Source organism: Ceratotherium simum, chromosome 6, assembly GCF_057802395.1.
Source record: "Ceratotherium simum simum isolate JZ-2026a chromosome 6, ASM5780239v1, whole genome shotgun sequence".
Lineage (NCBI taxonomy): Eukaryota > Metazoa > Chordata > Mammalia > Perissodactyla > Rhinocerotidae > Ceratotherium > Ceratotherium simum.
Genome location: NC_141905.1, coordinates 52,735,314 through 52,751,883, shown reverse-complemented (window position 1 = coordinate 52,751,883; position 16,570 = coordinate 52,735,314). Strand labels below are relative to the sequence as shown.

General features: G+C 34.1%; 1 protein-coding gene across 1 annotated transcript in view; it reads right to left on the bottom strand.

Annotated features, from left to right (window-relative positions):
* The window catches only part of HECTD2 (HECT domain E3 ubiquitin protein ligase 2), a 78,327-nt gene that overhangs the window by 34,164 nt on the left and 27,593 nt on the right, over positions 1–16,570 (bottom strand). The window contains exons 3-5 of the mRNA XM_004427821.3: positions 7,549–7,687; positions 6,735–6,837; positions 5,997–6,086 (exon numbers count right to left, since the gene is read on the bottom strand). Of these exons, the coding sequence (XP_004427878.1) occupies positions 5,997–6,086; positions 6,735–6,837; positions 7,549–7,687 (332 nt within the window). The remainder of the gene's footprint in view (positions 1–5,996; positions 6,087–6,734; positions 6,838–7,548; positions 7,688–16,570) is intronic.

Below are 16,570 nucleotides of genomic sequence, written 5' to 3'. Positions count from 1 at the left end.
TAGTTAAGTGCGTGCGCTCTGCTGCGGTGGCCCGGGGTTCACCGGTTCGGATCCCGGGCGCGCACTGAAGCACTGCTTGTCAAGCCATGCTGTGGCGGCATCCCATATAAAGCAGAGGAAGATGGGCACAGATGTTAGCCCAGGGCCAGTCTTCCTCAGCAAAAAAAGAAGAGGATTGGCAGATGTTAGCACAGGGCTGATCTCCTCACATACACAAAAAAAGAATATGTCTGTTGGTGGTAAAGTTGGTTTTTGTTTACTGTAGATATTTTCATGTCACTCACATTCTTGAAAGTTAGTTTCTCTGGCCATGTCCATCAGTGTTTATACTCTTTTCTTTCAGCATTTTGAAAATATTACTCTATGTTTTCTGGCTCCCATTGTTGCTGTGAAGATGTCTGGTGACAGTAAACTACTGTTTCTTTGTGGATGACCTGTCTTTTCTCTTTTGTTTTTTATAAGATCTTCTCTTTACTTTGATGTCCCACAGTTTCACTACAACGAGTCTAGGTTTGGATTTCTTTTGTCTTGCTTAGCACATATTGTGCTTCCTGTGTTATTTCTGGATTCATGTCTTAACGTTAGTTCTGCAAAATCCTCAGCCATTAAACATATTTACATTCTTTCTATTCTCTACTTCTGAGAATAAAATGTATCTTAGATGTTCTTATTCTACCCTCAATATCTTTACTTTTTTCATACTTCCTTATCTCTTATTTCCCTCTGTGGTCTACTCTGAGAAATTTCTTCTTCACTTCTATCTTCCAGTTTGCTAATTCTTTTTTCAGCTGTCTCTAACCTGCTGTTTAATCCATCTATTGATTTTTCTACTTCTAAAAATTCTATTTGGTGGCAAATCTAATTATTTTAGATAGTCTCGTTGATAATCTCAATATCTGAATTCCTAGGGAATCTAAATCTATGTTACTTTTTCTGACTCTTACTCATAGTTATATATTTTTTGAATGCTTATTGATCATATTTAGTTTATTACATTCTTTGGGAATCCTAGGGCCCTAAAAATGAGGATTTTTATTTTCCTTCTTCTAGAAAATGGTGGGCAGGGGGGAAGATGGTAAGGGCAGTGGGGAAAGGAAGCTCTTCAGGCTTGAGACCACTTTAGCACCTTTTTCAGGGTCTCTGGTTTATCCTGGATCTCTTATTCAACTACCTCAACTTGCTGCTTAGACAAGGCTTAGGCTCCAAGTTTCAGTGTGACACCAGTATTAAGCCTGCTTACTGTCCTTCTCTCCAGTTTCAATTGATTTCTTAAAACTTCCTTTTTGAATAAACTTATAGCAATGTTGCCAGAAGAGTACAAAGAACTCTTGTGTACCCTTTACTCCAATTTTCCAATTGCTAAGAATTTTTCTCATCTGTGTTATCATTTATTCTAACTACATAAATTATTTTCTGAACCACCGAGAATAAGTTCCAGACATGTTTTCCCTTTATCCCTCAATACTTCAGTGTGTGGCTCTTAAGAAAAGGTATATTCACTTATATAACCACAGTACAATGAACAAAATCAGGAAATTTAACACTGATATAATACTATTATATAATCTCCAGACTTTATGCAAATGTAGCCAATTGTCCCAATAATGTTCTTTATAGCACTTTTATTCCTGGTTCAGGATCTGATCCCAGAGGATGTATAGCATTTAGCTGTCATGTCTCTTTCGTCTCCTTTAATAACCACAACTGCTCCTCAGCCTTTTTTTAAAAATCTTTCACAAAACTGACATTTTTGAAGAGTTCAGGTCATTTGTTTTGCAAAATATCCCTTAATTTGAGTTCTTCTGTGGTTTTCTCATGATTTGGCCCAGGTTATGCATTTTTGGAAGGAAGACTCATAAATGATGTGTCCTTCTCAGTGCATCACATCAAGAAGCACTTGATGTCAGTTTGGTGATTTAGTTAACTGGTTAAGATAACGACTGAATTGATTACTACTATGATGGTTACAAATAGTAATTTTTTAGCTTTATCATTCCTTCTACAATTATTAGTTCTCATTCTACTTGAAAATGTCCTTTTCTTTCTCTTACATTTATGTATCTATTTATCTATCTAACCATAATCTATTTATTTATTTATCAGTATAGACTCACAGATTCTTATTTTATTCAGTGAGTTATAACTCATTATTACCATTTTTATTTTAATGGTCAAATTGTCTAAGATTTGGTCATTGGGCCTTCAAGCTGGATCCTCTGTCATGTCCCCACCATTTTCCTTATTAGTAATATATTTTTTTACTGCAGTCTTAGATTTATAGAAAAAGTGTGCAGAAGGTACAGAGTTCCTATATGTGCCCTTCTCCCATCCTCATACACAGTTTCCCTTATTATTAACATCTTGCATTAGTAGTGTGGTACATTTGTTACAAGTGAGCCAATACTGATAACATTATTATCACCTGAAGTCCATAGTTCACATTGGTTCACTCTTCATGTTGCACATCCTATGGGTTTTGACAAATACATAACGACATGTATCCACCATCACAATGTCATATAGAATAGTTTCACTGCCCTAAAAATCCCATGTGCCACCTTTTCATTCCTCCCTATCTCCCCGCCCCTGAGCCCCTCATCTTTTTACTATCTCTATAGCTTTACCTTTTTCAGAATGTTATATTGTATGAATCATACAGTATGTAGCCTTTTCAGACTGGTGTCTTTCACCCAGCAATATGCATTTGAGGTCCCCCTCAAATGTCTTTTCGTGGCTTGACAGCTCATTTCTTCTTACTGATGAATAATATTCCATTGTATGGACATACCCGAGTTTGTTTATGCATTCACCTATTGAAGGACATCTGGATTGCTTTCAATTTTTGGCAATTATGAATAAGGCTGCTATAAACACTCATGGGCAGGTTTTTGGGTGGACACAAGTTTTCAAATAATTTGTGTAGATACCTAGGAGCACTACTGCTGGATCATATTGTAAGTCCACGTTTAGCTTTGCAAGAAAATGAAAATAGAAGTTATCAAAATTTGTGGGACACAGCAAAAGCAGTACTTAGAGGGAAATATATAACATTGAATGATTATACTAGAAAAAAAGAAAGAGCTAAATCAATAATTTAAGCTTTCACCTTAGGAAACTAAAAGAAAATAGAAAATTAATTCCAAAGTAAGCAGAAGAAAATATATGAGAAAAATTAGAGCAGAAATCAATGAAATTGAAAACAGGGAATTTATAGAGAAAAACAATGAAACCAAATGCTGGTTTTTGGAAAAGATCAATAAAACTGATAAACCTCTAGCCAGGCTAACCAAGAAAGGAAGCAAGAGGACACCAATTGCTAATATCAGAAATGAAAGAAGGATCATCACTACCGACCCCATGGACAGTAAAAGGATAACAAAGGACTATTATGAAAACTCTATGCCCACAAATTTGATAACCTAGATGAAATGGACCAATTCTTTGAAAGATACAATCTCATAAAACTCACACAGGAGAAATAGATCATCTGAATAGGCCTATAGCTATTAAAGGAATGAATCAATAATTAATAACCTTCCAAAACAGAAAGCACCAGGCCCAGATGATTTTACTGGTGAATTCTACTGAAAATCTAAAGAAAAAAAGATACCAATTCTTTACAATTTCTTCCAAAAACAGAAGCAGAGAGACTACTTCCTGACTTATTCTATGAGGCCAAGATTACCCTAATACCAAAACCAAAGATATTACAAGAAAAGAAAATTACAGATCAACATCTCTCCTGAACACAGATGTAAAAATCCTCAACAAAGTATCAGCAAATCAAATCCAACAATGTATAAAAAGAATCATGCACCATGACCACATGGGATTTATTCCATGGACGCAAGGCTGGTTCAATTATTTGAAAATCAATTAATGTAATTCATCACATCAACAGGTTAAGAAGAAAAATCATATGATCATATCAATAGACGAAGAAGAAGCATTTTACAAAATCCAACACCCATGCTCGATAAAAAAAAAAAAAAAACCCAAAAAAATCTCTCAGCAAACTAGGAATAGGGGGAATTTCCTTAACTTGATAAAGAACATCTACAAAAACCTACAGCTAACAACATTTTTAATGGTGAACAACTAGATGTTCCAGGTTCATCTTGTACTTGCCTTGCCTCAGTCCTGCAATCAGCCATTTCTCTAGGGAGCTCTGATTCCTTTTAGCGGGGAATGGTATTTAGAAACCATGTATGCTAAAGTGCTCATTGCTACTGGGACCTTATTACTTCTAGGCCCTTCCAGTGACAGGGTTAGGAACTAAACACACACACACCCCCCCACACACACACCTATATCCATCTATTAAAATCCCTGAGTTCACTATGATGTCTCAATACCAGAGTTATTTTTAGCCTTCCTCCATCTCATATTTTTATCTCTTTTCCAAAAATGAGAACCTGACTCCCAACATCATCAATATATTTGTCTAATTCAACAATACTACATCGAAGCTAGTTTCAAAATTATTAACCCATATCACTAAAAAAAAAAAAACCTAAGAAAGTTGAAGATTTGTTTATAGCTTTCTTTTAATCTTTAGATTGAAGATATATAAAGTACTATGTAAAAAAGCTACTTGGCTTAGTTCCTTTTTTTTTTTTTTTGTATGGTTATAGTATTCATTAGAAATATAGTTAGGTTTTTTTTTTCTGTTTATATACCATTTTAAAGGGTTTTCCCCTCATGTTGTAGATTTAATTTTTTAGTGTCTATAAAACATTAATATCATTCCAAGTCAAAAAAAGTCAGAGAGGTGTCCCTAGGAGTGAAACTTTTGGGTTATAGTGTATGCACATATTAGTGTTAGTAAATAATACCAAGCAGTTTTCCAAAGTGGTTGTACTAGTTTATACTTACCTCATCAGGATATGAAAGTTCCAATTGTTCCACAACATTGCCAAATTTTTATTAATTTTTGAATGGATGTGTAATGTTATTTCCATTTCTCTGATGAAAAATGTTATTATGTACCCTTTCATATATTTAATAGTGAAGTACTGAGATTAGGAATAAGACAAAGATGTCTGCTCTTACTTCTTTTATTCAGAATTGTACAAGAGGTCCTAGCTAGTGCAATCAGGCAAATATGTACACCTATCCTTACATACATACAAGATATAAGGATTGGAAAGAGAAAAACTTGCTTTTCACACATGACATGACTGTGTATATAGAGAATCCAAATAAATCTACTGATATATTATCAGAACTAATGAGTGAATTTAGCAAGGTAACTAGATAAAGATAAATATATGAAAGTATTTCCATATACTAGTAACAATGAGAAAATGAAATAATGATACCATCAAAAAAAAAAAAATCAAGTTCCTAGAAATAAATGTAACAAGAAATGTGTAAGACCTTTGCCTAGAAAATTACAAAACATTACCAAGAGAAATTAAAGAAGATCTAAGTAACTGGAGGGATAGACCACGTTCATGGATTGAAAGGGTGTCAATTCTTCACAAATTGATCTACAGCAGTTGGGTTCTCAAAATCTGGTCCCTGGATAGGAGCATCAACATATCCTGGGAACTTGTTAGAAACACAGATACTTGGGCTCTACCTAGACCTACTGAATCTGAAACTCTGTATTTTAAGAGGCCCTTCCTATGATTCTGATATATGCTAAAGTTTGAGAACCAGTGATCCAGAGATTCAGTGTAATTCCAATACAATTAAATAACTTACCTCCTTTTGCTGAGTAAATAAAGCATGATTTTTATTTTAGCAAGCCTTTCTAAACAAGAACTGGATATAAAAGTATTTTCTGCTCAATTCTCAAGTAATCAGAAAAATAAAAGAATAAAATAAGCCAACTTTCTGAAAATCCCAACTAAATCTACTATAAAATTATATCAGAGTTTCTAATGTAATTTTGTTACAAGGTGATTTTTACAATATTTGCGTGGCTGCTTTTAAAATACAGAAGAGCCAAAGAATTATACTCTTTGCATGTGTTTATAAATAATACTTACAGTATTAAGTAAGATATCATATACAGCATTCACAAATTTAGCATTAATTCCAGAGTCTTCAACAGTATTAAATGAGGCAGAGGCATCTTTCTGCAAATTCAATTAAAGAATTAAGCATACATAACATTTTAAGGACTATTCTTAGTAATATCTGAACCATAATTATTCCTGCATAATTTCTAATATTTTTTAGTATGATAAAAAAGAACTTCTGGGGCAATATTGCTAAAAATAAATATAAAAGGATTATTTTAATAACTTTTTTTGGTGAGGAAGACTGGCCCTGAGCTAACATCTGTTGCCAATCTTCCTCTTTTTGCTTGAGGAAGATTGTCCCTAAGCTAACATTCGTGCCAATCTTCCTCCATTTTGTATGTGGGACGTCGCCACAGCATGGTTTGATGAGCAGTGTGTAGGTCCGCGCCCAGGATCCGAACCCGCGAACCCTGGGCCACCAAAGCAGAGTGCACAAACTTAACCAGTACACCACCTGGCTAGCCCCAATATCTTTCTTTTTTAAAACTGAAACAGTGGAGTCAAACATTAACACTATTACAAATAAAAATAACCTTTCAGATATCACTTACTATTTATTCGTGATACGTAAAATTTCAGAAATTAATACATACGTGTGTCTGTTTAAACAGCTGCTTAAGTCAATACTGGGTAGAAAAAGAGGTAAATTTATCATATCTGCTTTGGAAAATTTAAAACTAAAAATGTTTTCTGTATTATTACCTTAAATGCAGCATTTAGTTCTGGGAAAGAATCAAATGTTGTGAGATAAAAATCATGTACTGCTTTCCAGTCTCCTGACGACTTAGCTTTCTCTACATCTTCCCTAAAATGAAAACGTTCATTAACCATAATAAATACAATACTATTCAGATAAAATGACATTACTTCTTTACAAATAAATGTCAACAAACATGCAATCTGAAATACTGAAGCTGAATACAGAAACACATTCCAGTTAGTTAATGTATATACAGTTTATGAATTTATAATTAATTGGATTAAGATATTAATCTAACTTCAACTTTCCCATTTAGTTGCTTTTAAAAAAGTTCATTCTTGACATGCTCCTTATAACGATCACTTTTTCTTTCCTTCACTTCACAAACTTCTTGAGATTTCATTTACATTCTGTCTCTATTTTCTCATTCTCACTTAGTCCTTCACGTATCCATTCGGATTTTTTTCAGTAGTGACACAGCTTTTATAGTTTGTGTGTCACAAAGTAAATGAAATTGGATTTTTAAAAAGGCAAGATTCTACTATTTTATCACTACCGTTAGCTCCTTTTGCCAGTTTTGACTCATATTCTCTTAGTGTTTGTTTTGCTGAAACATTATCTATCCTTGATCTGTTATTTACACATTTGTTTTCATCTTCGACTTGAGACATCTAGTCTTTTGTGTCTTCACTCTTGGCTAATACCTTATAATGATCCACAAGTTCAATCAATTTCTCACACAAAAATATTAAATTATGTAAAGTGCTAACATGCAGATGACTATATGTCTACATATAATAGTGAGCTGAAACTTACTGAAAGTCTTTCATAGTTTTGGGCTGGATAGAAAGGACAGGTTCTGGAAGAACTGGGGCCTTCATTTCAGATGATAACGCATCCATAGAGAGACGCTGTTTCTGTCTAACATCAAGGCAAATTGGTGGTAGGTCTCTCACTGTGAAGTATAAAACAGCATTCAATGTAATTAATCATAAAATTGTTCCAAGTTATAAAGTGCCAGTCTAACTCAACATGAATACAAAACAAACGAATTATTTTGTACTGCATTCACCTTGGGAATCGTACAACAGAAAAACCTACCACAGCGAAGCGCGCTTACTGGAGGGTCTTTTGCCACCTTACCCCAACTTCACCCACAACGGATATTAGGCTGTATCTTACATTAACAGTTATCTACAGATGTAATATAATTGAGTTTCTTTCCTCTCCTCCTTTCCTAAAAGTTGTCTTTCAGGGAATATTTCAGTGATATTTGATATTTTTAATGTTTATTAGCTTTTTGAACATATGCAAATCACTTACATCTTCTGCAACTCTTTACTGGAGTTTTAGCATTTTCTTATCAATTTGCGTGAACATTTTATGTATTTTTCTTTCTCTTTTCTTTTTTGCAAATATTTTCCAGTTCATTGTTTGCCTTTTTGTTGCATTTCATAACCTTACAATTGTAAAATAAAACAAATACAGAAAAAACTCACAAAACAAATGCACAGCTAAATGAATTATTAAAAGGCAAACGCCTACAAAACCACTAACCAGTCAAGGAATAGAGTGTTACCAGACCCTCCTTGCTCCAACTACCCATATGTTGGATAGACTATTTCAATTTTAATTTCTCTCAAATTCTTTTTCTCTTTCTTCATTTCTTTTAAAAATTTAAACATTTCCTCCTTTTCATCTTCTAGTTCTTTTAAGGCATTATCTGTTATGTTTGTTTGCTTTTATGTTCCTTCTAGTTTATTTCTAAAATGTTTTAAAATATTTCTAATTCTTTCCTTTATTGCACTGCATTTCGGAGTTTTTACAATTCTGACATATGTTGTTCTTTCAAGTTATATCATTTTCTTAATGAATTTTATCTCATTTTGAAATAGTAGAATTTTATCTATTTTTGTAAACACGTGTGTTTGAGTAGCTATTATTCTGTTTCTTATTCTCTTTATTACAGTAAAATTTTGTAATTAAAAATTACAGAATTTGTCCTTGCTCCTTTTCTGTTGCCAATTTTATTTGAAATTAGTTTTCTCAAACTCTCAAACATTAAGTTCTTTTATATACTGGGGCCTATTACTGGGCTCTGCATATGATTCCACTGACCAGCCTATCATTGTACCAAACAATTTCAGTTACTATCATTTCACAACATCTATCAATATCTGGTAAGGCAGCAGGCTTGGTGAGAGACGGTGGTGGCTTAGACCAGAGTGGTAGTAGTGGAACTGATGAGAAATGGTTGGATCTGTGATATATTTTGAATGTAGAGTTAATAGGATATGTTGTTGAAAGATATGCTGAAAGATAGAAATGGCAGAATTTGTTGAGAGAAAGACAGGAGATAAAGACGACTCCAATAATTTAGCCTAGCCAACTGGGTGAATAGTGGTGCCATTTACTGAAATGGAGAACACTAGGGGAGGCTTTTTTTGGGGGGAGAGTGGTGGCAATCACGAGTTTTCCTTTGGTCACATTAAATGTAAGATGCTTATTAGACATCCAAGTGCAGACGTTGAGTAGATAAACGAATACACGAATCTTGAGTGCACAGGAGATGTGAACGTTTATATCTTATGAAAGGTAGTAAAACTGAGATTACTGAGATCCCTAAGGAGAGTGTAAATAGAGAAGACGCCTGAGAACTGAGCTTTGGGAACTGAGTCCTGGAGCAATCGCACATTGGACGTTTACTTCACTAATATTCCCTCTGCTATTTCAGGGTGAAAACATTGAAGGCTATGACTTTTATTCTGAACATAGCTTTATCCTTATAACATAAATTATGATGCAGAATACTTATAGTTGCTATTTTCTAAAACTTTAAGTTCAGTATTAATTTTTCACTGCAGAAATTAAGAAATCTATTTTTAAAATTTTTCTAAGCCAGTATGTCTAAATTTCTATTATTAATTCTAGTTTTATGGCATTGCAGACTTTACAATTCCTCATATGAGTAATTTATTGAAAATCACTTTATATTTTGTGAAATTTCATTTTTAAAAAACCTATATTCTATTTGAAGAGTACAAAGTTAACTACAGCCAACATCATCATTAATGGGGCAATACTAAAGCATTCTCTTTTAAATAAGGACTAAAATAACACAGGAACAAGTCTACCATCAGCATTTTTATTCAACATTGTACTGGAGCTCCCAGCAAGTGCAAAGACATAAAAAGATATTCAAGACACAGGATTAGAAAAAAAGAAATAACACTGTCATTTTTGGATGATTTGATTATAAACAAAGACAAATCCAAAAGAATCTACAGATAAATAATTAGAAATAGAAGAGTTTAGTAAGGTAAATGGATTTTTAAAAAACTTCAATATACAAGAGTCAAATGCATTTCTAAATCCCAGCTACAAAACAGAAAACAATTTAAAAGAAGAAAAATTTGCAAAACTATAAAAATTAAGTACCAATGAACCAATTGTAAAATCTCTATAAGAAAATACTAAAACTTTGTTCAGAGGTTAAAAATTACTTAAGTAGGGCCAGCCTGGTGGTGTGGCAGTTAAGTGCACGTGCTCTGCTTCCACAGCCCAGGGTTCACGTGTTCGGATCCAGGAGCCGACCCAGGCACAGCTTGTCAAGACATGCTGTGGCAGGTCCCATATAAAGTAGAGGAAGATGGGCACGGATGTTAGCCCAGAGCCAGTCTTCCTTTGCAAAAAGAGGAAAATTGGCAACAGATGTTAGCTCAGGGCTAATCTTCCTCACAAAAAAAAAAAATTACTTAAGTAAACAGAAAGCAATACCACGTTTATAGCTAGAAACGCTGACTATCATAAAGAAGTCAGTCTTCCCTCACTGATCTACAGATTCAATACAATTCAATAAAAATCCCAGCAATATTCTGGAACCTGATAAACTGATTCCAAAAATTATATGGAAGACCAAAAGGACAAGAACAGCCAAGGCATTTCTAAAGAAAGAGAGTGAGAAGGGGGACCCTTGCCCTATTAGATATCAGAACTTTCAAAGCTATAGTAACTAAGACAGTATTCTACTGACACAGGATTAAATTGACCAACAGAATAGGCAACCAGAATCATACTCACCCACACATGAAATTTCAACATATGAAATAAATGGCAGATCATTGGAAAAAGGGATTTGAAAACACAGTTAACCATATGGGGAAAAAGTGAAGTTGGATCCCTATCTCACACCTTAATAACTAAAATGTCAAAAGAAAAACCATAGGAGAATTCTTCTGATTTTGGGATAGAAAAGTTTCTTTAAAAGAAACTAAAAAGCACAACTATAAAAAAAAGATTGATATTTTTGACTATGTTAAAATTAAGAACTTCTGATCACCAAAGATATCGAAAAAAGTAAAAAGACAAGTTACAAATCGGAGAAAAACATTTGAAACACATATAACAAAGGATAAGTACCAAAAATATACAGATATTTCCTAAAAATCATTGAGAAAAAGACAAACAATCCAATAGAAAAAAGTGCAAAAGAATCAAACAGGCATTCTAAAGAAGAAAACATACAAATGATACACATATCAAAAGATGTTCAGTCTCATTAGTGGTTAAGGAAATGCAAATAAAGAACACAATGAGGTATGATTTTATACCCATTCTATTGGCAAGAATTAAAAAGTAGGACAATGTTGGAGAGGATGTGGATCAATCTGACATTTCATGTACTGCTGATAGAAGTATTTCATATTGGATGAATTGTGGCAGTTTGTGTTTTTCAAGGAATCGATCGATTTCATCTAAGTTGTCAAATTTATCTGTGCGGAGTTGTTTGTGGCATTTTTTATTTTTTTGATGTTTGTAGGGTCTGTTGTAGCATCCCATTTCATTTGTGATATTGATAATCTGTCAGTCTTGATAGAGGTTTGTCAATTTTATTCTTTTCAAAACACCAGCTCTTTGTTTCATTGATTTTTCTCTTTCCAATTTTACTGATTTTTGTTCTTATTTTTATATTTCCTCCCTTCTGCTTGCTTTGGTTTTGCTCTTTTTCTAGGTTCTTGAGGTGGGAGCTTAGATATTTGTTTTGAAACTTTCTCTTTTTCCTAATGTATGCATTGACTGCTATAAATTTCCCTCTCCATACTGCTTTAGCAGTATCCCACAAATTTTGATGTTTTATTTTCATTCAGTTCCATTCGTTTTTTTAAATTTCCCTTGAGACTTCCTGTTTCACCCATGGGTTACCTAGAAGTGTGTTGTTTCGTTTCCAGGTGTTTGGAGACTCTCCAGTTATTTTCTGTTATTGATTTCTAATTTGATGCTACCGTGGTCAGAGAACATACTCTGTATTATTTCTATTCTTTAAAATTTTTGAGGCTTGTTTTATGCCTCAGGATGTGGTCAATGTTGGTATACGTTCTGTGAGCACTTGAAAAGCATGTATATTCTGCTGTTGTGGGCTGGTTTTCTGTTGTTGTTGTTCTCTAAATGTCTATTAGATCTTGTTGGTTGATGATGATGTTGGGTTCTTCTACATTCTATACCCTTGATGATTTTCTGTCTAGTTCTATCAAATCCACAATTACAGTTGGACACAATTACAGTTCAACACCCAATTGTGAATTTTTGTTTCTCCACTCAGTCCTACCGGTTTTTGCTCCACATTATCGTACAACTCTGTTGTTTGGTACATTCACATTTATGACTGCTATGTCTACTGCATGATCATCCCTTTTATCATTATATAATGTCCCTCTCTGTCTCAGTAATTTTCTTTGCTCTAAGTCTACTTTATCTTATAGTAATACAGCCACTCCTGTACATCTTTTTCCATCCTTTTACTTTCAACCTGCCTATATTGTTATATTTGAATTGAGTTTCTTGTAGATAGCATACAGGTGGGTCATGTTTTTAATCTACTCTGCCAATCTCTGTCTTTTAACTGATGTATTTTGACCATTTACATTTAATCGTCAATGTTAGGGCTTAAGTCTGTCATTATATTTTTTGTTTTATCTGTTATTTTTCCCGCCTTTCTGGGGGTTACTTGAACAGTTTTTTGAATTCCATTTTGATTTATCTGTAGTGTTTCTAAAAGATTGCTCTCGATATTACATCATTTACACATAACTTATCATGGTTTACTTGTGTCATTTTACCAGTTGGAGTGAAGTGTAGAAACTGTATCTCATTTTACATCTTTTTACCCTTCTCTCTATAATTATCTTAAGTATTTTCTTTACATACATTTAGAACCAAACCAGTCAGTGTTATAATGATTGTTTCCACTGTCAACCATAAAAGGAAACACTTTCTGTTTAGAGAACCTTTAACATATTCTTTCAGAGTAGGTCTACTGACAACAAATTCTCTCTTTTCCTTCATCTGAGAATGTCCTGATTCCCCCTCCATTCCTGAAAAATATATTCACCAGGTATAGGATTCTGGGGTGGCAGTTCTTTCAGCCACTTCCTTCTGGCCTCTATGATTACTGATGAGAAATCTGCTGTTATTTGAATGTTTTTTCCCCTATAGGTAAGGTGTGGTGTTTCTCTGGCTGCTTTTCAGCTTTTTTTTTTTTTTTTTTTTTTTGGTTTTCAGAAATTTAATTACAATATGTCTTGATGTGGATTTTTTGGGTTTAACCTGTATGGGGCTTGCTCAGCTTCCTGAACCTATAAGGTGTATGTTTTTTGCCAAATGTAGGAAGGTTTCAGTCATTTATTTAAGTACTTTTTCAGACTACCCTCTTTTTCCTCTCCTTCCAAGGCTTCAATGACAAAAATGTAACATTTTTAGTTATAGTCCCACAGGTCTCTCAGACAGCTCATTTTTTTCTTTCCAGTCTATTTTCTCTCTATTGTTCAGACCAAGTAATTTTCACTGTTCTTTATTTCAGCTCATTAATTCCTGTTTCCTCCATTCTGCTATTGAGCCCATCCACTAAGCTTTTTACTTAGGTTATTGTATTTTCTCAAACATTAATACTTCCAAACCAATAGAACAGATTAATATTTTATAGATTCTAAATTCTACAATAATGAAATGTACATATACAGAATTTAATTCTACTCTAATGTAATCAGGATATATTTTCAACTAAGCAAACAACCATATCAACCATCACAGCAGTAACATAGCTATAAGGTCTTTCTTCCTTCCTTATCCACTCTCCCATCAAGCATCTATGCTTGGATCTATCACCTACTTCAACAACTAAGATAAATTTCATTAGTTTTAGGGTATATTTTGAAGTAAACTTTCATATTAGAAGATAGCACAAAGATGCTAATTTCTTATACTATATATATAACAGCAATGGTTTTCAAACTTTACTGTACATCAGAATCACCTGATGAACTTATTAAAACACAGATTACTAGGGCCTCCCCAAAGTTTGTGTTTCAGTAGATCTGAGGTGGGCCATAAGAATCTGCATTTCTAACATGTTCCCAGATGATGCTGATGCTGCTAGTCTGAGGATCATATTGAGAAATATTGTTCAATGGTTTTAGAAGAGAGAATAATGATGCTGACAATATAAAACATTATTAAATTTCGTAAATTCAGTTCCATAATTGAATTTTATGCCCTTTATTAAATATGGAAATATCCAATTTCTAGTAATTTGTACTTTAAGCACAAATTGGACAGAGGTTCAGTTTATTAGCAAGTAAAATTAGATCTCTCTACAAATAATTTATTATGGATTATGTTTGGAAATCTTTATTAATGAGAAAGAAAAGGGCATCTCAGCAAAAAGAGATAGATGATAAACAGTCTCCTCTCTCCAACACCAGTCTTATTACTATGATCTTTTGAGGTTCCTCTACAGTTTCTCTTCCTCTTCACCAGGCTTACCCTTTCCTATCCCTTCCCACACACCTTTCCCAACCTAGCTATAAACACCCACTATTAGATCTAAACAGACTCATTCAAATATAAATTAACTTATTCACACACAGCATATATACACATTTTTATACCCACTCACTTTTATTAATACCATGCTGAGGCAGAAGAAGAGTGAAATTTTAGTTAGTAAGAGAACTGGATTTTGGCAAAGCCTGAGAGTGGGGAGATTCTTATATAAGAGAAATAGTAAAGCCAAGGCCAAGAGGCTTATAGGGTGAGGTTAGAACCAGAGGCCCAGATGGGATTTACTTTTAGTTTACAAGGTAACTTGGACTGAAGAATAATGCAGAATGTTAACGTACTATGTTAACGGAACTTGAGTCACAAAGAAAGGCAGAATCCTTTGCTCACATTAGTGAATGAAAGCCAAACTACAGGATGTGACATTCAGCTATTAAGAAGGAAGAATAACAGCTCACAGCTGCTCTCATGTCCCTGAATATCAAGGCATTGTTTCCAAAGACAGGCTTTCAGCCTGTTCTCACAGATGGTTATTAAAATCTAATTCAAAAGAGAAAATCAATAACTGTGGTGATAAGAGATTAATTAAATCTCAAACTGATACTGTAAGTAGAATGGGCAAATCTTTGTTCTATTATATGCAGCTTCTTCTGCAATATAGAATATCATAATACACTGAAAAAGCCAAAATATATTTATCAGTGAAAACCTGTCATTTAGGTTTCATTCAGCCAATACTTGGGAACACTCTGTGCTAAATTGATAAGCAATAATCATTTTCCCTTTCTTTTAATATAGTGTTGCCAATTTTAGTTGGTTGCTTAGAAACATTAAGTAAAACACTTGAAGCCAGTACAAGAAGAATAAGGGTTGTGGTGGGTGCTGGCAGTATATTAAAAAAATGTGAAGATCATAATACAACTACGTATAAGGGTGTGAGATTATCAGCCAAATTTTACCAGCTCACTCTTTTCAAGAAGCTATCACAGGCTGACTCTAGTTAGAAACCAGTAATACGTAGCTTTCCACAACTGTAGCCACCAAAATGAAGACTGACTTTTTAAATTGGCCACATGATCAGGAGACTGAAGATTATTCCTGGCCAGTCAGCACAGATGGCAACAGCAGAATCACACGTAAACAAGAGTCTCTATGTAGGCTGGGTGTTCAGTAAGAGGAACCTGGGCCTCCATTCCTTATCCCCCTACTGCTGGAGAGGAAATACTGATATAAAGGTTTTTGCTGCTGGTGACGCACTGTTGCAAAATGCTATACCCTAAATTTCACCCCAAATACCATCATGTGCCACATAACGATGTTTCAGTCAGCGACGGACTGCATATATGGCAGTGGTCCCATAAGATTAGTACCATGTAGCCTAGGTGTGTAGTAGACTATATACACCATCCAGGTTTGTGTAAGTACACTAACTATGATGTTTGCACAATGACAAAATCACCCAGCGACACATTTCTCAGAACGTATCCCCATCGTTAAGTGACGCGTGACTATAATTTGTAATTAAATAAGCACTAATAAATAAATAATGGAAAAAACATCAGCCTTAGAAGTAAAGGATTAGGTCTTGTTGGCTGGGTTACTAACTTTAACCTTAGACAAGTCATGGAAATTCTCCAGGCCTCAGTTTTGACAACATAAAATGAAAGACATGGCCTAAGTCAGTCATTCCCAAGGTTCCAAAGAACTTCAAGGGCCACCTCAGGGGAATAGTGCTGTGTGGATGAGTTTACTCAGAGCAGTTGAGTTATTCTCTGCTTAATACAATGATGCCCTAAGAAAAATTTTGTTTTTCAAAAAGTGTTTTGCTACAAAAATAAAAAACAAGAACAAAAATAGGTTTGAAAAGTATTGGTTTAGATACAACTTTTAACTTCTATCTGTGTAACTACGTAAGAGCAAAATGCACAGGACTTATAACCCAATCAAAAAAGTTAGAAAATTCTCTATTAGAGTGAACTATGAGACACTGAACATAGAGAATACC